Consider the following 21,453-nt stretch of genomic DNA (forward strand, 5'->3'; position numbering starts at 1 on the left):
ATTTACCATATCTCTTTTTCAAGAAGAAAGGTGAACCACAACAGCACAAATGTCCACCTGCCATGATAGCAACCCGGTCCCCAATAATATCAGCTTCATCCATGTGATGGGTCGTCATAAGAATTGTGCGATGCTTTTTCTCTTCCTTGAGTACATCCCACAGTGATCTTCTTGCTGTTGGATCCATTCCAGCAGTAGGTTCATCAAATAGCACTACCTGCATCAAAAACTGGACTTTTAGAAAGGTAACAAGAACACCATCTTTTACTGAATATTTCCTATTTATGAACTTTTTAGAGAAAATAATTCCAATGACTTCTAAATGGATGCATATGTAAAATGCTACAGTTTCATTAGGAATTGTGATCAGTCTTAAGAAAGTCAGTGGAGCTTTCATGCAGGATGTCTGTGCAACAGCTTTGATAAAAAGGTAAGTTTTGGTGATGCAGCAATTGTTAGTTTTGCTACACAGTCACAGCAAAGCAGCATGTAATATTACAGCTCAACTGCTTTCATAATCTGCACAATTTTGTACAACTGCCACAACAAAAAGAACAGTAATACAGAGGAATCCAGAAAAATGGTTTTTAATACCTTTGGAACAAAATGACATATCATTGCAATTTTGCGTGGTAGTAGAGTCCAGTCTCAACAGATCCTGGCATGCATTTTCCAGCAGGTGACAGTGCAGCAACGAATGAAGTAAGATTGTCGTCTGAGAAATGCAAGGCCATGTCGAAGTAGTACTGGAAGGTACAACACAATGGCGTAACATGTATGGAACTCATCTACCAACATGTACAACAATTTAACTTATTCGGGATAAATTTGTAGCTGAGTACTGTTCAGGATGAGCATAAGGAAAGCTCTGTCTGACCAAAAACATCACTGAGTCCAGCTTCCAGTGCTGCTATGTTGCAACACTTTACTAGGTCACCTCAAAAAACTGTGAAACAGGGTGCATGCGAAAATGAGGTATGCTGATCAAGCATATGATGAATTCTGAAGGCTGCAAAGTGGAAAGTGTCACATTACAAGATCTCGGTACACTATGAATGAGGAGAATCTGGACAGAAGGATGGAAATACTGCAAATGGATTGAAAGCATGCTTCGTGAAGCTGAATAGTTGCAGGGATGGCTACCTGGTCTGACGAGGCACAATTCAAACTCAATAGTACTGTAAATGATTAGAACTGCATGTAATGAGCTTCTGAAAATCCTCACTTTCATGTGAACAAACATGTTAATCTATCAGATGTTAATGTGTGGTGTGGTCTGCCATCACAAAGTTTGATTGGCCCATTCTTCTTTTAAGGTACTGTAACTGGGGAGGTGTATCTTCATACGTTGCAAACATCGATTTTACCTGCCATCTGAGAGATGTTTGGAAATAAAAGATTTTACCTACAACAATATGGCGCTCCACCTCACTACTTGAATGAAAATCTGCCTGGATGATGGGTAGATCGAAGAGGAGCAGTTGAGTACCCATCACAATCCCCAAACCTTACACCTCTTGACTTCTACCTATGGGGGACCCTGAAAAATGAAGTTTATCAACAGAAGCCAGCTATAATGTATGAGCTACAAAGAAACCTTTGAGGCAGCCTGTGTGACTATCACACTGGCAACATTGGTAGATGCAGTTCGTTCAACAGTTCAGTGGCATCAGCGTTGTTTGGCTGCTAATGGGGGGCACTTTGAACACATAAAATAACCTCCCACCCCCAACCCATGCAGGAATTGTAATAGTATGTCATTTTGTTCCATTACTATTGGCTATCAAACAGTGTATACATTTTTCTGGGCCCCTCTGAATAACAATAATAATAACATCTAGAAAACCAAAAAGCTTCTAGATGAGTGGAAAGTAGCGTTAATCCATCCACTACATCAAAAGGGAGACAAACAAAACGTCAACAATTAACCAGTAGTATCACTTCTGCCAATGGCATGCAAAAATTATCAAAAATTATCAGTTGTAGAAACTTTAGACAAGGAACTGGGAGAATATCAAAGAGGTTTTCAAAAGGGAAGATCCTGTACTCAACGGAGTTTTAACATAAAATCAATAATTTGCCAAAGAATGTTACACAGCAAATCTATAAAAGTACCATTCAGTAATTAAAAATACACATTCTGTTCAATAGACAAGAAACACTAGATAAAACCATTAGATAATTTGATGTTAAAGCAAAATTAGCAAACATAATTCATGATATTCTAAGAAAGGATATATCTAATATTAAATTTATGTGAGAAGTATCACAGCCATTTAAAACAAAAAATGGTATTTGAGAAAGGGATGCTTTATCATCAAGGGCAATTCTAGAACTCGGTCAAGGCAGGGGCTAAAGGGGGAGGGGGTGGGGGAGGAGAGAGGGGAGGGGGGGTGTTGGGGGAATGGAATATCACTCAATAAAAGGAGAGTTGGGGTCCTCCGCTGACAAAATGGTAAAATTTGATGTTGCTTAAAGTAGTTTTTGGTAGCTGTTTTGCAGTTCAGGGTAAAATTGTTTCTACAGAATGTGTTGTTGTTGTTGTGGTCTTCAGTCCTGAGGCTGGTTTGATGCAGCTCTCCATGCTACTCTATCCTGTGCAAGCTTCTTCATCTCCCAGTACCTACTGCAACCTACATCCTTCTGAATCTCCTTGGTGTATTCCTCTCTTGGTCTCCCTCTATGATTTTTACCCTCCACGCTGCCCTCCAATACTAAATTGGTGATCCCTTGATGCCTCAGAACATGTCCTACCAACCGATCCCTTCTTCTTGTCAAGTTGTGCCACAAACTTCTCTTCTCCCCAATCCTATTCAATACCTCCTCATTAGTTATGTGATCTACCCATCTAATCTTCAGCATTCTTCTGTAGCACCACATTTTGAAAGCTTCTATTCTCTTCCTGTCCAAACTATTTATTGTCCATGTTTCACTTCCATACAAGGCCACACTCCATACAAATACTTTCAGAAATGACTTCCTGACACTTAAATCTATACTCGATGTTAGCAAATTTCTCTTCTTCAGAAATGCTTTCCTTGCCATTGCCAGTCTACATTTTATATCCTCTCTACTTCGACCATCATCAGTTATTTTGCTCCCCAAATAGCAAAATTCCTTTACTACTTTAAGTGTCTCATTTCCTAATCTAATTCCCTCAGCATCACCCGACTTAATTCGACTACATTCCATTATCCTTGTTTTGCTTTTGTTGATGTTCATCTTATATCCTCCTTTCAAGACGCTATCCATTCCACTCAACTGCTCTTCCAAGTCCTTTGCTGTCTCTGACAGAATTACAATGTCATCGGCGAACCTCAAAGTTTTTATTTCTTCTCCATGGATTTTAATAACTACTCTGAATTTTTCTTTTGTTTCCTTTACTGCTTGCTCAATATACAGATTGAATAACGTCAGGGAGAGGCTACAACCCTGTCTTACTCCATTCCCTACCACTGCTTCCCTTTCATGTCCCTCGACTCTTATAACTGCCATCTGGTTTCTGTACAAATTATAAATAGCCTTTCGCTCCCTGTATTTTACCCTTGCTACCTTTAGAGTTTGAAAGAGAGTATTCCAGTCAACATTGTCAAAAGCTTTCTCTAAGTCTACAAATGCTAGAAATGTGGGTTTGCCTTTCCTTAATCTTTCTTCTAAGATAAGTTGTAAGGTCAGTATTGCCTCACGTGTTCCAGTATTTCTACGGAATCCAAACTGATCTTCCCTGAGGTCAGCTTCTACTAGTTTTTCCATTCGTCTGTAAAGAATTCGTGTTAGTAGTTTGCAGCTGCGACTTATTAAACTGATTGTTTGGTAATTTTCACATCTATCAACACCTGCTTTCGTTGGGATTGGAATTATTGTATTCTTATTGAAGTCTGAGGGTATTTCGCCTGTCTCATACATCTTGCTCACCAGATGGTAGAGTTTTGTCAGGACTGGCTCTCCCAAGGCTGTCAGTAGTTCCAATGGAATGTTGTCTACTCCTGGGGCCTTGTTTCGACTCAGGTCTTTCAGTGCTCTGTCAAACTCTTCACGCAGTATCGTATCTCCCATTTCATCTTCATCTACATCCTCTTCCATTTCCATGATATTGTCCTCAAGTACATCACCCTTGTATAGACCCTCTATATAGTCCTTCCATCTTTCTGCTTGCCCTTCTTTGGTTAGAACTGGGTTTCCATCTGAACTCTTGATATTCATACAAGTGGTTCTCTTATCTCCAAAGGTCTCTTTAATTTTCCTGTAGGCAGTATCTATCTTACCCCTAGTGAGATAAGCCTCTACATCCTTACATTTGTCCTCTAGCCTTCCCTGCTTACCCATTTTGCACTTCCTGTCGATCTCATTTTTGAGACGTTTGTATTCCTTTTTGGCTGCTTCATTTACTGCATTTTTATATTTTCTCCTTTCATCAATTAAGTTCAATATTTCTTCTGTTACCCAAGGATTTCTTATAGCCCTCATCTTTTTACCTACTTGATCCTCTGTTGCCTTCACTACTTCATCCCTCAAAGCTACCCATTCTTCTTCTACTGTACTTCTTTCCTCCACTGCTGTCAATTGTTCCCTTATGCTCTCCCTGAAACTCTGTACAACCTCTGGTTCTTTCAGATTATCCAAGTCCCATCTCCTTAAATTCCCACCTTTTAGCAGTTTCTTCAGTTTTAATCTACAGGTCATAATCAATAGTTTGTGGTCAGGGTCCACATCTGCCCCTGGAAATGTCTTACAATTTAAAACCTGGTTCCTAAATCTCTGTCTTACCATTATATAATCTATCTGATACCTTTTAGTATCTCCAGGGTTCTTCCACGTATACAACCCTCTTTCATGATTCTTAAACCATTCCATATTCATCTACTACGTTTCCTTCTCTCCCTTTTCCTACTACCGAATTGCAGTCACCCATGACTATTAAATTTTCATCACCCTTCACTATCTGAATAATTTCTTTTATTTCATCATACATTTCTTCAATTTCTTTGTCATCTGCAGAGCTAGTTGGCATATAAACTTGTACTACTGTAGTAGGTGTGGGCTTCGTATCTATCTTGGCCACAATAATGCGTTCACTATGCTGTTTGTAGTAGCTTACCTGCATTCCTATTTTCCTATTCATTATTAAACCTACTCCTGCATTACCCCTATTTGATTTTGTGTTTATAACCCTGTAGGCACCTGACCAAAAGTCTTGTTCCTCCTGCCACCGAACTTCACTAATTCCTACTATATCTCACTTTAACCTATCCATTTCCCTTTTTAAATTTTCTAACCTACCTGCCCGATTAAGTGATTTGACATTCCACGCTCCGATCCGCAGAACACCAGTTTTCTTTCTCCTGATAACGACATCCTCTTGAGTAGTCCCCGCCCGGAGATTGTGATATTCGCTATTTTTGACTTTATTAAAACAGCAAATACGAGTAGTTAATACTTTCAGCCAGAAGGCAAATACTTGTTTGTAAATAATGATTAATGTATAATGAGGCGTCGCATAGCGACGGTGGAATTTTCTAGATAATGTAATTCGTCGTCTTTGGGCGGCAATATAAACAGAAAAGTACGGATGGATATGCGATCCTTCACTATTTTGTTCGCTGGAGAACAAATGAAGCCTTGAGCGCTAAAAAGACTTGTACTGTTTTTCTCGAGTAAGACGGATGCAGATCTGTGGCAGTCTGATCTAATTTTTTACTAAATGTATAAAAACGTGTTATGTTTAAGTTTGAGTGAAGTGTAGGAAGAAGAACTGTTGTAACTTACCGTGACGAAACACGAGCGACTCAAGAGGACAATGGCTATATAAAAGAGCGCTCAATGGACGTGATATGGACATAAAAATCTACCGTCATTGTAGTATTAAGCTTAAGGTACGATATATGTTTTAGTTATAATAAATATTTGTTCTGGGAATACTGAATCATTTAGCAGTGCTCATTCCTATTATCTCCTCAGTATTATTTTCATTTTAATTATGCATTTTGCTAATATTACAGACTCCAAGATCAGCAGTCCAATGTGCGTGTTACCTTGATAAAAAGAAAACTGTTTTATCGTCTTCTTGCATCAGCTTTAATATTGAATTTCTCTTTTGTGTGATGTTACAGTTGTTTTTGCGCCCTTAAGAACTTTCTGGTCCCTTAGGAAATTTTTTTGTCATAACAATAACTTCACAACCGGGTATGATCGTATCTACGATCATGAAGTAATTAGAAAGACGATAACGCAACTTCTTAATCAATAGCACGCTAGTTGTGACTGCCTCAAGCCACGCGAAACCGCAAGTAAAAACTATTCACATCTCATAATGCAATATTTTATGACAATGGTCAATCCATGATTCTTACGCCAATTGTGATTGATAAAACAGTTAGTTAAATCTCAATTTCCAACTTTCCATTGAATAGCAACATCACTTCTATTTTGTAACATCACACTTGGCGCCCGAACAGGGACTTGACCAAAAATTAGTTCAGATTCTTGGAAAATTTTCTATGTGCTTGTGTTAATAAATGTTCTGTCGTTTCATGTACACATCATCTCTCTGTGAGAATGACGTAAAATATGCTGGTCAATAACGCAGTTTAATTACCGAGAGAAAAGAAAAGAAAAGAGACGTGAATTTGCTGAGACAACATAGCGGTATTCAAGCCATCAAAAAGTAAGTCAGAATTTTGCGTACGCAGTGTAGTGCTTCAGTAGCAACGTTGCTTTTCCAAGTTGATCCACATCCTTTCTATCTCCTTCCCGCTATAGAAAATCTGCTTTATTTTATCTTTCAAAGTAAAATTATTCGTAGTCTGATAATAGAAATTATTTCTCCCCATTGTTAGTATAGCTGTATTACATTTTCAACATGGTGGATAGTGTGTGCAATTTGCAGTGAAGAGCATCTTCATTCATTTGTCTGAAACGTTTAGGTTCCATCTTGTCTTCTCGCAAGATAGAATTTCATTTGTTGCTCACGCGAGAGTGGTGCTCTTAGCGGACTCACCACGTCACTGACAAACGACGAAAGCCTTGCGTAGCACGTGATTTACTAACGAAAATGGCAGATAGTAAACAGAGACAGGTGACAACAGGAGACGGGAGTGAAGACGTTAATAGTATTCCATACCCTTTACGATCGCGAACGGTAGGTTCCCGTGTGGAAACCGAACTAACCATGTCTGTAACAGGGGAAAGTGACCCTAAAGTCCAAATTCTTCCCGCTGCAGCTACAAATGACCTCGGTGCGTTAATGGAAATGCTGAAACAACAGTTTGACGCAGTAAATGAGAATATAAAAACACAAAATGAGACTATAAAAACACAAAATGAGACTGTTAACGTCCGATTAGATGCTGTAAGCGAATCATTAAAAACACAGCTAGGCGCAATCAAAACAGATCTGCGTAAAGAAATTACGGCTGAATTAAATACCCATTTGGATGAGGTGCAAACTAAGATCAGTGATCAAATTCAGAAAATGCAGAAACAGGTGAAAAGTGAAATAGCTGAAGTATCTGGAACATTAAACACAAAAATTCAGGCAGCTACCAAAGAAATAAACTCAGTTAGACATGCAGTATCTGACATTGAAGGTGTAGTGGAGGATCTGTCGAGGCAGATAGACTCAATCAATATTGAAGAACAGGTTAAGAGCACCGTGAAAGCACACACGGAGGCATTGTCGGAACACTACGGTGAATGGATAAAGGGTAAAGATATTTTTATCGAAAAGAAGGTCAGGGAGGAGCTTAGGGAGACTGTCAAGGATGTAACTTATGAAATCTTAGCTGCTCCTGGTAAGTCTGGAGACACAGTGGTTTCTGAATTGGGACAGATTCGGAGGACACTTACACGGGATCTTCCCGATTGGAAGCAGCAAGTAGTGGACGAAGTCAGAATGCTGAGAAACTGGGTAGAAAATCCGCACACACATACGCAAACTATAGGGAACAACTCTTTAGACGGTGACGAATGTCAGTCAACTCCTTATCGTTCACCGCCTGATTACATGCAAAACAACAGTCCTGTTGAGTCCCGAGTAGGGAAACTAAATGATCCGCCCACAATTGTGAGTTTAATGCAAGAGGAAAGTGTGATTAAGCATCGCACTTTTCCTGTTTTTCATCCGCAGAAGCGAGAAATACACCCCATCGTGTTCCTAAAGAATTTTTCCGGCATATTTCCCAGGAGCTGGACAGACAGACAGCGTATTCAGTTCGTCACTGGCTTTATTTCTGGTGATGCAGCATTATGGGGAACGGAAATGGTAGACACGTGTAGGAATTATGAAGAGTTTGAGAAAATGTTCTTGGCAAAATTTTGGAGTAATGGAGTACAGCAAAGATTAAGGAAGGAGGTGTATGGTGCGGAAATTTTCAATGAGAAGCATGGAAGTCTCCGGCGATACTTCGAGAAGTATCTAGCAAAAATTAAATTCTGGGATTCTCCGATTTCTTCCAAGGACGTAATTATGATTCTCAAAAGCAAACTCCCTGTGTCTATTAGAGAGAAATTAGTAAATGTGTCCGAAGAAGACACGGATGTATTCCTTTCTGTGCTGGATTCCTTAGATTTAATTAGCGAGGATGTGCGCTCCAAGGTTGGCAGCGGCAAATTCTTCCCTGGCAGCCAGCAGAATGCATCGCACGCGGACAACAATGCGCCCAAGGAGAGAGCGAGCTACTGCGACCGCTGTTACCAACCTGCCAGCCGTTATGAAAACGCAAATGGCAATAACTTTAAATGGAAGCAGAAAACCAATTACAGTAATCAGCAGAGATACCACCCAATTTACAACCACCAGGTACAACATCAGTACGGAAACCCACCTTTTAATTCTGCGCCTGAGCAGTATGGAAATTCTCCACAAACTAGTGGTAATTTTTCAAATGGGCCAGTGTACAATCAAAGTTATAGGTCGAAATATAGCAAGTGGCATGGGCAAGGCGGAGGCCACCCAGCACAACATAAGAACAACTATTCACAGGATAGAGGACCGCGGAACAATTTTCAAATGGCACCAAATGCGAACTTTCCTTCACAAGGAAATGGTTTTGCCGGCAACCAAAAGATCGGGCGACGTCAGCCTTCTCAAGTATTTTATTCACAAGTGAATGCACCCAGTGGATTTTACACCTCTACACCGGCATTTGTACCACATAACCAGCACCAATATGAAACGGAACAAACACTTAAGGCCATGAATGACAAACAGGTTAAACATCCTGCGGAAAATTAGAGGCAGCGCCTTTCAGCCTCCAAGAGGTCGCTGCGGATTTTGAGTGGGGGCGGGGCACTAATGAATACTCTGATTCTGAGTATGCTAATGCGATACGGTACGACCATGAGACCGACTTACGAGATGACCTTGCACGTAACAAAGAAGCTCAAGACATTAACAACATTTATGATGAACAGGTCCAGGCTGCGATTAAGATTTCTATTGCCAACATTCCTTTCACAGCCGTTGTTGATACAGGAGCCAACATCAATGTCATGTCACCATGTCTCTTCAGACAGGTGTCTTCTGTTTCAAAAGTTTTATCATTGCCGATTCAGGGCTGCTCCATATCGGGAGCGATTGGTCCATTGAAACAAAGAGTTAGTTTACAGACACAGCCTCAACTGCAGATAGAATCTGTTTTGGTTTCTTGCCTCTTGCGTACTGGAAATTTCCTTGTGTGAACTGTTAATGATAAGTATTGTGTTGAACAGCGCACTGACTACATGGTAAAAACTACTATATGTAAACTCTAAGTATTAAATGCTATGTATGGAAAAATTGTTTATAGTGATGGACATGAACTGATATTTCTTCAACAAGCTGAAGCAGGAAATTGAGGTTGCACCAAGAATTTCAATTTAATTTTAAGTTAGTATTAAGAAAAAAAGTGCTTGCGAGGTGATTGCCCGGAGCTAAATAAAATATGTAAAGGTGAGAAATGGAGGAGGATGCGTAAATAAGCACTTCTCTCAAGGTACAAGAATATTTATAGATTTATTTTTAGTAATGTAAGTACTTGAAGTTCTGTAGTAAAAACCCAAATTACCTGCTTAAAAAAAGGGTACATGTTCAAACAGTCCAGACAGTGGACAGGAGTAGAAGAAATAGCTTAAAGTTCAGTTAAAGCGTGCTGTTAAATGGAAAAACAAGTGGTAACCCACATGTGTTCACGCAAGGAGACAATAAGCTGTAGTAAACTAAGTTAGGTGAAATACAGTACAAATAGAGGCAAACCATGAAGCATCAATAATGTAGCGTAAGTACTCCACGACGCCATTAATTGCTATGAAAGTAAACTATTTCCCTGTGATCTGAGCCCAATGTAAAGAGTATATGAGGAATGTTAGCTGACGAATTGATTTCAGTAGAATCGAGGTACTAAATAACCACACAGCAAGCCCCCTGTATCATAAATAAGTCCAAGTAAAGATCTTCAGAAGATTTGTAGTGTAATCTAGCGACCATTCAATACCCTAATTGAAGGCTAATCCAAAGAACAAGCAATTCAGTGATATTTAAACTTAATACTGACTATAACCAGAGTAAGACGTAGAAGTAGCAAAGCATGCTGTAAGGAAGGAGGTTGAAGTTTATATATGTGCCTATGTTTATTAAGATAATTTTATTTACATGCAGATTTTATTGCAAAAATGTCTCCTAAGACACTCCTCTTATGAAATCCATTTTCCTTGTGCCTGTTCCTTTTGATCCTGGTTCATTAACCCAGACCAAGGGTCGACTTGTAAAAGGCACGTGTGCTTCGAAGCAAAGCAGTGCTTATGAGAAATGAGACACGTAGCGTGATGAACTTCGCTAGCTTTGGTAATGTTTGTTATGGACCGGTTGCGTAAACCCAGTGAACTGTCGGTAATTCTATTCATGCAAAAAAAATAGTAGACACGCGTTACCCTATTTTTTTTTAACAGAGAACGATTGCTGAGTACATGAAGCGAAGAGGGAGAACTATCGTTATCCAGTCTGCCCTCAAATATAAAAAAAAATTTGGCAAGCACAAAGGAAAGCACAAAAAGAAAAAAAAAGATTCAGCGTTAAATGCGTACTCGTTATGTAGTAGATATGCTGCGTGGCAGTAGAAAATGATCTTGGGTGCACTAAAGAATAAATGCAACGAGTGTTGCGAAACCTGTAGTTCTCATAATGAGGAGATGAGCCCTTAAAAGAAAGTTTGAAAGAATATTTTTAGGTTCACTAGCGAAAGTAAACCTTGAGATATAAAGAGTCCATTCATAAAGCAGTTGTTCACTGGACTTAACAAAAGGAGTGACCATTAATTGTAAATATTAGCTCGTAAGTGATCTTTTGTAAATAGTAGAATATAAGTCTTTCTGTACCAATGGAGGAAACCTGCAAAATTAATTGTTTTGTAAATGAACTCCATCGGCGAAGGAACTAAGCACGAATGCTGTGTGAAGATGCACACTAAAGTGCGACGTGCATAATAAAAGTAACTGTTCACTGTATATTAGTGGTAGTGTTGTACTGCAAGTGTAAAAAGAAGTCAAGGCTACGACAACAGGTGCAACGCAAAGTTCAGTGTTGTTCTAAGTGCAGCGACAGCTAAAACATTCGTCGTCACTTACCTGTGAGCCTCATGGGAGGCAGTTGACAGAAGTATGGAGGCAACTTCAGTGTCCGGCTCCTCCGATGGGAAACGCGCGAAAGGTGTTTGTATCGACGCACTCGTGTGATACGAAGTTCACAAAAAGAAGGAGCAATCTACAACCAGCAGCTCTGTTACAGCCTGAGCGTGAACGGATACTAAGTATTGGAGCTCACGCAACACTGTGCAGCCGCTGTGAGTGGCTGACGTGTGGGTGAAGAAACAATCCAAACTTTAAACTGCTAACCGCCATGACTTCCATCGTACATACTGGAGGAAAGACATTTGTACACTTGTGTGACTACATTTTCATACGTAAATTAAGCAATTTTCTTGAGTTGAAGTTAAGATGAGTAAGAAGTAGATTGTTAGATTACTCAGACCTTAAAGCCATTAATACCGGCACTCCTGAACACTGCTAAAATGAATTATAATCCTGTCTCTTGATGGACAAAGAAAATGAATGTGCACTATAGGAAGACCCTAAACTCCAGACCAGTTCCGATCCTTAACAAATGTATCCAGTAGCTTGTAAGTCATACTAATAATTTTCCACTTCTTCTGTTTCATATTGTAAATAAAAACCCGGGAAGCCACTTGAATTCCTGGCACCACAGTGGAAAGGACAGATGTACTGCATGATGAACGCCGTAGACAGCTAACACAGAAAGTGAAAGCATCACGAAGTGCAGTGCTACGTTATTAAACTGTAATTGAACCACAATGAGTCAACAGATGCTCGAACATTGTCCACTCTAGTTTAGTGAAAATAAGCACTCACTGTACTCATGTATTAGTTGTTAAGCTCAAGAGAAAGTAATTCCTGAATTCTATCCCCTGAAGTGCGAAATGAACGTTCACTTATTGTTATAAGCAAATATGGACCAAACTTAAATATGCACATAAATGTTAGTCTTGGTATTATGGAATGAAGTGACTGATGAACAAAGAATGAAAAACTTTATTTTGAAAAATGATAAATATCTGATATATGTTTATAAATGTGATTTCAATTTATGTACTTTGTACGCCAGTAACGTTATGTAAATGTCACACCAAAAATCACGAATATCTCATGAGGACATGAGGATCGAGGTAATCCTTCGGCATTCCCTCTCTCCTCATGGGAGGCAATGTGATATTCGCTATTTTTGACTTTATTAAAACAGCAAATACGAGTAGTTAATACTTTCAGCCAGAAGGCAAATACTTGTTTGTAAATAATGATTAATGTATAATGAGGCGTCGCATAGCGACGGTGGAATTTTCTAGATAATGTAATTCGTCGTCTTTGGGCGGCAATATAAACAGAAAAGTACGGATGGATATGCGATCCTTCACTATTTTGTTCGCTGGAGAACAAATGAAGCCTTGAGCGCTAAAAAGACTTGTACTGTTTTTCTCGAGTAAGACGGATGCAGATCTGTGGCAGTCTGATCTAATTTTTTACTAAATGTATAAAAACGTGTTATGTTTAAGTTTGAGTGAAGTGTAGGAAGAAGAACTGTTGTAACTTACCGTGACGAAACACGAGCGACTCAAGAGGACAATGGCTATATAAAAGAGCGCTCAATGGACGTGATATGGACATAAAAATCTACCGTCATTGTAGTATTAAGCTTAAGGTACGATATATGTTTTAGTTATAATAAATATTTGTTCTGGGAATACTGAATCATTTAGCAGTGCTCATTCCTATTATCTCCTCAGTATTATTTTCATTTTAATTATGCATTTTGCTAATATTACAGACTCCAAGATCAGCAGTCCAATGTGCGTGTTACCTTGATAAAAAGAAAACTGTTTTATCGTCTTCTTGCATCAGCTTTAATATTGAATTTCTCTTTTGTGTGATGTTACAGTTGTTTTTGCGCCCTTAAGAACTTTCTGGTCCCTTAGGAAATTTTTTTGTCATAACAATAACTTCACAACCGGGTATGATCGTATCTACGATCATGAAGTAATTAGAAAGACGATAACGCAACTTCTTAATCAATAGCACGCTAGTTGTGACTGCCTCAAGCCACGCGAAACCGCAAGTAAAAACTATTCACATCTCATAATGCAATATTTTATGACAATGGTCAATCCATGATTCTTACGCCAATTGTGATTGATAAAACAGTTAGTTAAATCTCAATTTCCAACTTTCCATTGAATAGCAACATCACTTCTATTTTGTAACATCACAAGATCCGAATGGGGGACTATTTTACCTCCGGAATATTTTATGCAAGAGGGTGCCATCAACATTTAGTCATACAGTAAAGCTGCATGCCCTCGGGAAAAATTACGGCCGTAGTTTCCCCTTGCTTTCATCCATTCAGAGTACCAGCACCGCAAGGCCGTTTTGGTTATTGTTACAAGGCCAAATCAGTCAATCATCCAGACTGTTGCCCTTGCAACTACTGAAAAGGCTGCTGCCCCTCTTCAGGAACCACACGTTTGTCTGGCCTCTCAACAGATACCCCTCCATTGTGGTTGCACCTACGGTACAGCTATCTGTATCGCTGAGGCACACAAGCCTCCCCATCAACGGCAAGGTCCATGGTTCATGGGGGGAGGACAGAATGTGTGTGCCCAGGAAAATAATACGATTTGACCCAGATGTCCGGTGATTTCGAAGTTTTTGTCTGGGGTCAGCACTTTGTTGGTAGGCATACCCAACATATTTAGCTTTCTTGATTATTCTAAGTGGTACTGGTACATTAATATACATCCAATGTACGAGGGAAGCTATAGCCCCATGGAATTTGGAGCTAAAGAAAACAAATGGAGTTAAGGTAAACTGTCTGGATTTTGCAGATAATTTTGCAATATTTTCAGAAAATCTGACAAATGCAGTTATTCACAAAAATATTCTGGAAGAAACAGCAAATAGATCTGGTCTCAAAATTTCAGTTGAAAAAACCAGATTTAAGACAAACATAAAAACATGCTCCAAAATTCACAGAAACACAAATACATAAAATAGAGAGAATAACAGAATTCAAACATCTTGGAGAAACTATACAACAAAATGGAGTAGAAAAATTTGCAGTAAATGTAAGAGTTAACAAAATTGAGAGAGCATAATGTTTGACAAAGAATATTTACTACAAGAAATGCATATCTAGCAAAACAAAACTAAAACACTATATGGTTCAAATGGCTTTGAGCACTATGCGACTTAACTTCGGAGGTCATCAGTCGCCTAGAACTCAGAACTAATTAAATCTAACTAACCCAAGGACATCACACACATCCATGCCCGAGGCAGGATTCGAACCTGCGACCGTATCGGTCGCTCGGTTTCAAACTGTAGTGCCTAGAACCACACAGCCACTCCGGCCGGCTGAAACACTATAGCATAGTGGTATGACAAGAATGTTTATACAGATGTGAATGCTTAACAATGGACTATAAGCTGGATAGAATAGAGGTACTTAAAAAATGGATAGCTGGAAAAATACTGGGTGCAATGCAAATTACAGATGGCCGAAAATGACAAGTAATAAGGAGGGCTACAAAAATATAGAGAAAATATCAGCAGTAATGGCTAAAAGAAGATTAATCTTTTTAGGACACTTCTTCTGAATGAATGAGAACAGGTTCGTGGAACAAATATTTGTCTACTTCTGGAAGAAGAAATTAACAATAGCATGGATAACAGAAATATGGAAAGATCTAGACTGAAACATCAAAGAATTGGAAATACCTAACAGAAACATTTTTAAGAATAAAATATTAAATGTAGAAGGCTTTCATTGCAGAAGAAATCAGAAGTCGGGAACAACATGGACAGAAGAAAGGAAAAGATAACATGGGGAGGAGATGAAGGATAATCGAAAAATAGAAAACAACAAGTAAAGAAGAGGAACTGAGGTTATTAAGTGATACTAGTTTTAGTTGAAGCATGGCATTCATCTGACTGGCAGTGTGGGAACGAGCATTATCATGCAATTTTGCTCGTCAAGTTCCTCAATCATGGAACCACAATCGATGCGCATCGCTATGAAGACTTTTTGCAGAAATTGCGATGCACCATGAAGCCGAAACTAGCAGGGAAGCTGTTGGATGAAATCACACTGTTGCACAATAACACTTGCCCCACATTGCCAATCAGATACAGACTACAATTCTGCAATTTGGTTAGGAAACACTACAGCACAGATCGTTCACCGTACAATTTTCCATCATTGGTGATGCGAAGAAAGACATGCATGGACATTGGTTTCAGTCAGACCATCAGGGGCCAACACATATGATGATTACTTTTGAATGGAAGCATTCCATCGCCCAATTGTGATGTGTGTTTGATTTACATTTGACTGCCCTTTATATGTCAAATAGAGATAATTATTACCGACCATACATCTCAGTTTTCACATGCTTGATATCCTCTTCCCAACTGAGTTTTTTGGCATTAATGTGTATTTTTAAGAGTTTGACACATTTATTTTCTATTTCCTTGGACAATCCTACCACAAGCTTTTGAGTTTGGGTGGATTATAAACAAATTTATTGGCTGCATACCAATTTAATGCAGAATCAAGGGGTTCTCGCATAATATTATCAGGATATGGAATGTTGTGATGCAAAAGGACATAAAGCTGTATCATCAGCTTAACAGATTAGGGATTGTCATGCACAATGAGGCAGCTGTAACAAAACTGTTTTGCTATACAAAATCACGAAACATTTGTCATATGGCACACATCTATACTCTACATAACATAAAATGTCAGTGGCATAAAATGGAGGTCCATCAGCTGTAAGATGTATAGTATTTCTTTCTCTGTCATGTATAGTATTTCTTTCTCTATGACAGAAAAATGTTGTTTCTCTGAGATCTACACAGTGTTATTGAGCTTACAGAAATAAAGTTATTCCGTGAGAAAATGCTACAATAAATTACTCCCCCCCACCCCCCCATGACCCATGGACCTTGCCGTTGGTGGGGAGGCATGCGTGCCTCGGCGATACAGATGGCCGTACTGTAGGTGCAACCACAACGGAGGGGTATCTGTTGAGAGGCCAGACAAACGTATGGTTCCTGAAGAGGGGCAGCCGCCTTTTCAGTAGTTGCAGGGGCAACAGTCTGGATGATTGACTGATCTGGCTTTGTAACAATAATCACAACGACCTTACTGTGCTGGTACTGCGAACGGCTGAAAGCAAGGGGAAACTACAGCCGTAATTTTTCCCGAGGGCATGCAGCTTTATTGTATGGTTAAATAATGATGGCGTCCTCTTGGGTAAAATATTCCGGAGGTAAAATAGTCCCCCATTCGGATCTCCGGGCGAGGACTACTCAGGAGGATGTTGTTATCAGGAGAACGAAAACTGGCATTCTACGAATCGGAGAGTGGAATGTCAGATCCCTTAATCGAGCAGGTGGGTTAGAAAATTTAAAAAGGGAAATGGGTAGGTTAGATATAGTGGGAATTAGTGAAGTTCGGTGGCAGGAGGAACAAGACTTTTGGTCAGGTGAATACAGGGTTATAAATACAAAATCAAATAGAGGTAATGCAGGAGTAGGTATAATAATGAATAAAAAAATAGGTGTGCGGGTAAGCTACTACAAACAACATAGTGAACGCATTATTGTGGCCAAGATAGACACGAAGCCCACGCCTACTACAGTAGTCCAAGTTTATATGCCAACTAGCTCTGCAGATGATGAAGAAATTGAAGAAATGTATGATGAGATAAAAGAAATTATTCAGATAGTGAAGGGAGACGAAAATTTAATAGTCATGGGTGACTGGAATTCGTCAGTGGGAAAAGGGAGAGAAGGAAACATAGTAGGTGAATATGGATTGGGGCTAAGAAATGAAAGAGGAAGCCGTCTGGTAAAATTTTGCACAGAGCATAACTTAATCATAGCTAACACTTGGTTCAAGAATCATAAAAGAAGACTGTATACATGGAAGCATCCCGGAGATACTAAAAGGTATCAGACAGATTATATAATGGTAAGACAGAGATTTAGGAACCATGTTTTAAATTGTAATACATTTCCAGGGGCAGATGTGGACTCTGACTACAATCTATTGGTCATGAACTGCAGATTAAAATCGAAGAAACTGCAAAAAGGTGGGAATTTAAGGAGATGGGACCTGTATAAGCTGACTAAGCCAGAGGTTGTACAGAGTTTCAGGGACAGCATAATAGAACAATTGACAGCAGTGGAGGAAAGAAGTACAGTAGAAGAAGAATGGGTAGCTCTGAGGGATGAAGTAGTGAAGGCAGCAGAGAATCAAGTAGGTAAAAAGATGAGGGCTAGTAGAAATCCTTGGGTAACAGAAGAAATATTGAATTTAATTGATGAAAGGAGAAAATATAAAAATGCAGTAAATGAAGCAGGCAAAAAGGAATACAAACGTCTCAAAAATGAGATCGACAGGAAGTGCAAAATGGCTAAGCAGGGATGGCTAGACGACAAATGTAAGGGTGTAGAGGCTTATCTCACTAGGGGTAAGATAGATACTGCCTACAGGAAAATTAAAGAGACCTTTGGAGAAAAGAGAACCACTTGTATGAATATCAAGAGCTCAGATGGAAACCCAGTTCTAACCAAAGAAGGCCAAGCAGAACGATGGAAGGACTATATAGAGGGTCTATACAAGGGCGATGTTCTTGAGGACAATATTATAGAAATGGAAGAGGATGTAGATGAAGATGAAATGGGAGATGCGATACTGCGGGAAGAGTTTGACAGAGCATTGAAAGACCTGAGCCGAAACAAGGCCCCGGGAGTAGACAACATCCCATTAGAACTACTGACGGCCTTGGGAGAGCCAGTCCTGGCAAAACTCTACCATCTGGTGAGCAAGATGTATGAGACAGGCGAAATACCCTCAGACTTCAATAAGAATATAATAATTCCAATCCCAAAGAAAGCAGGTGTTGACAGATGTGAAAATTACCGAACTATCAGTTTAATAAGTCACAGCTGCAAAATACTAACGCGAATTCTGTACAAACGAATGGAAAAACTGGTAGAAGCCGACCTCGGGGAAGACCAGTTTGGATTCCGTAGAAATATTGGAATACGTGAGGCAATACTGACCTCACGACTTATCTTAGAAGAAAGATTAAGGAAAGGCAAACTTACGTTTCTAGCATTTCTAGACTTAGAGAAAGCTTTTGAGAATGTTGACTGGAATACTCTCTCCGAAATTCTAAAGGTGGCAGGGGTAAAATAGAGGGAGCGAAAGGCTATTTACAATTTGTACAGAAACCAGATGGCAGTTATAAGAGTCAAGGGACATGAAAGGGAAGCAGTGGTTGGGAAGGGAGTGAGACAGGGTTGTAGCCTCTCCCCAATGTTATTCAATCTGTATATCGAGCAAGAAGTAAAGGAAACAAAAGAAAAATTCGGAATAGGTATTCAAATCCATGGAGAAGAAATAAAAACTTTGAGGTTCACCGATGACATTGTAATTCTGTCAGAGACAGCAAAGGACTTGGAAGAGCAGTTGAATGGAATGGACATTGTCTTGAAAGGAGGATATAAGATGAACATCAACAAAAGCAAAACGAGGATAATGGAATGTAGTCGAATTAAGTTGGGTGATGCTGAGGGAATTAGATTAGGAAATGAGACACTTAAAGTAGTAAAGGAGTTTTACTATTTGGGGAGCAAAATAACTGATGATGGTCAAAGTAGAGAGGAATTAAAATGTAGACTGGCAATGGCAAGGAAAGCGTTTCTGAAGAAGAAAAATTTGTTAACATCGAGTATAGATCTAAGTGTCAGGAAGTCATTTCTGAAAGTATTTGTATGGAGTGTAGCCATGTATGGAAGTGAAACATGGACGATAAATAGTTTGGACACGAAGAGAATAGAAGCTTTCGAAATGTGGTGCTACAGAAGAATGCTGAAGATTAGATGGGTAGATCACATAACTAATGAGGAGGTATTGAATAGAATTGGAGAGAAGAGGAGTTTGTGGCACAACTTGACGAGAAGAAGGGACCGGTTGGTAGGACATGTTCTGAGGCATCAAGGGATCACAAATTTAGTATTGGAGGGCAGCATGGAGGGTAAAAATCGTAGAGGGAGACCAAGTGATGAATACACTAAGTAGAAGGTTGCAGTAGGTACTGGGAGATGAAGAAACTTGCACAGGATAGGGTAGCATGGAGAGCTGCATCAAACCTGTCTCAAGACTGAAGACCACAACAACAACAACAAGAAATTATATGTAATTCAACTTCATGTAAACACAGACAGATGGTGGCACAGGTCAATACTCAATGATGAAACAATCATCATTTTACAATAGCCGCAATAAGTAATGCTGTTCCCAACACTGTATTTCAAAAATTGTGGCTCTTTAGCAAACTGTCACAGACACAATAGGTTTCCATAAATATTGGATATAATAGGAAACAATAATTTCCTACTGCCAATGAAACAGAAAAAAATGAATACATCAATAGATGTTTTGTTTGGTACATTGTACAGGGAACTGTATATTGATAGCAAAGTTAAAAGGCTGTCATGGGTGAACATCAGGTATATAGGCATTAATGAATAGCTTCGCACATAAATGTAGCCACAGTTGTTAAGTAAGCTTAAGTAATTCAAGATGCTTGGACTCAGCTCTTTGCCTTTTATGGACACAACTTCAACCGTGCACTGCCCACAACTTCAACAGTGTACTGCCCACAAGAGGCTGCTCTGCATGTTACACTGATAATTTCCTTGTAAATGATTTTTCCCCTCTCTCCTCCCTGATGAAGGAACAAAGTTCCGAAAGCTAGGAATCTAAATTTTCTGTTCTGTTTTGTGTTATCTATCAGCTATACTGAGCTGAGGTAAGTACTGGCCATCCCCTCTATCTCTTTGTTAGTATTTGATAATTTGCTTGGTAAGTCGACCACTTAGGCACACTAAGTGAAAGTGATGGAACAGCAGCATACGTCATAATTTTGCATCTAAACGAAAACTATCAGAAGACAAAATTGTTGGCACTGTCAACAGTATTAAGAGTTTCACATACCGAGGGTAAGTGCTGTTCACACATTCTGTCTGACAATTCAGTGTTACAGTCTTAGTTATTATAACAGCATGGACAAGTTAAATATATTTAAAATTTTATGCTCAGTGAAATATATATTTAGATAAACTGTATCATGCTAAAAGTAATCTGAACTTCATAAGCACCCAATGATGCTACTTTTCCCAGTACAATTTCATGACATTAATGTCTGCCATCTCAATCTGTGCCAGATACTCCAGTACTCATGTCACAAATTGTCTCAAGGCTCATGGATGGTGGACCACTCGATAGCTCACTTAACAGTGGTACTCTCAATGGTGTGATGGGAAAGATTTGAATCTGTATCTATGTAGCACTATAACAAGTTACCATATAGAAACAAGAGGTCAATAGTCTGACTTGGCATAGTGGCTACACAGATTAGCTGAGATGCCTCATCAGCCCATCTGATGTTCTCGTGGTAAACAGCATCCAGAAACTTACAGAATGATGCCAAGTCTATACAGTAAAAGGTACTTAAGGAAGGAAATATGCCACACAGCGAAAGGTGGCTTGCAGAATACAGATGTAGATGTAGGTAAGTGTTTAAAACCCCATCAATGATGATAACATTGGGGGTGGGGCAGAACCTTGAAATGGGCAGGATGAGGCAACAAATAAGCTGTACCTTTTTCACAGGAACCATCTAGATGTTTGCCTCATAAGATTTAAGTGAGAAACAAGAAATCTAAACTGTGAGGTAGCTCTCACTTGAACTGATTAAACAGAGTATCAAAGACAGGAGGGTTAAAACTCCCAAAAACAGTGGTTTTGTGGCTGCTTCATAAAGATTTGAAGAAGCA

The 21,453-nt window shown here is 39.3% G+C and overlaps 1 protein-coding gene across 1 annotated transcript in view; it reads right to left on the reverse strand.

Annotated features, from left to right (window-relative positions):
- Positions 1 to 21,453, reverse strand: part of LOC126455728 (phospholipid-transporting ATPase ABCA3) — a 526,358-nt gene that overhangs the window by 383,298 nt on the left and 121,607 nt on the right. The window contains exon 10 of the mRNA XM_050091496.1: positions 7 to 217. Within this exon, the coding sequence (XP_049947453.1) occupies positions 7 to 217 (211 nt within the window). The remainder of the gene's footprint in view (positions 1 to 6; positions 218 to 21,453) is intronic.

This window comes from Schistocerca serialis, chromosome 2 (genome assembly GCF_023864345.2).
Source record: "Schistocerca serialis cubense isolate TAMUIC-IGC-003099 chromosome 2, iqSchSeri2.2, whole genome shotgun sequence".
Taxonomy (NCBI): Eukaryota; Metazoa; Arthropoda; class Insecta; order Orthoptera; family Acrididae; genus Schistocerca; species Schistocerca serialis.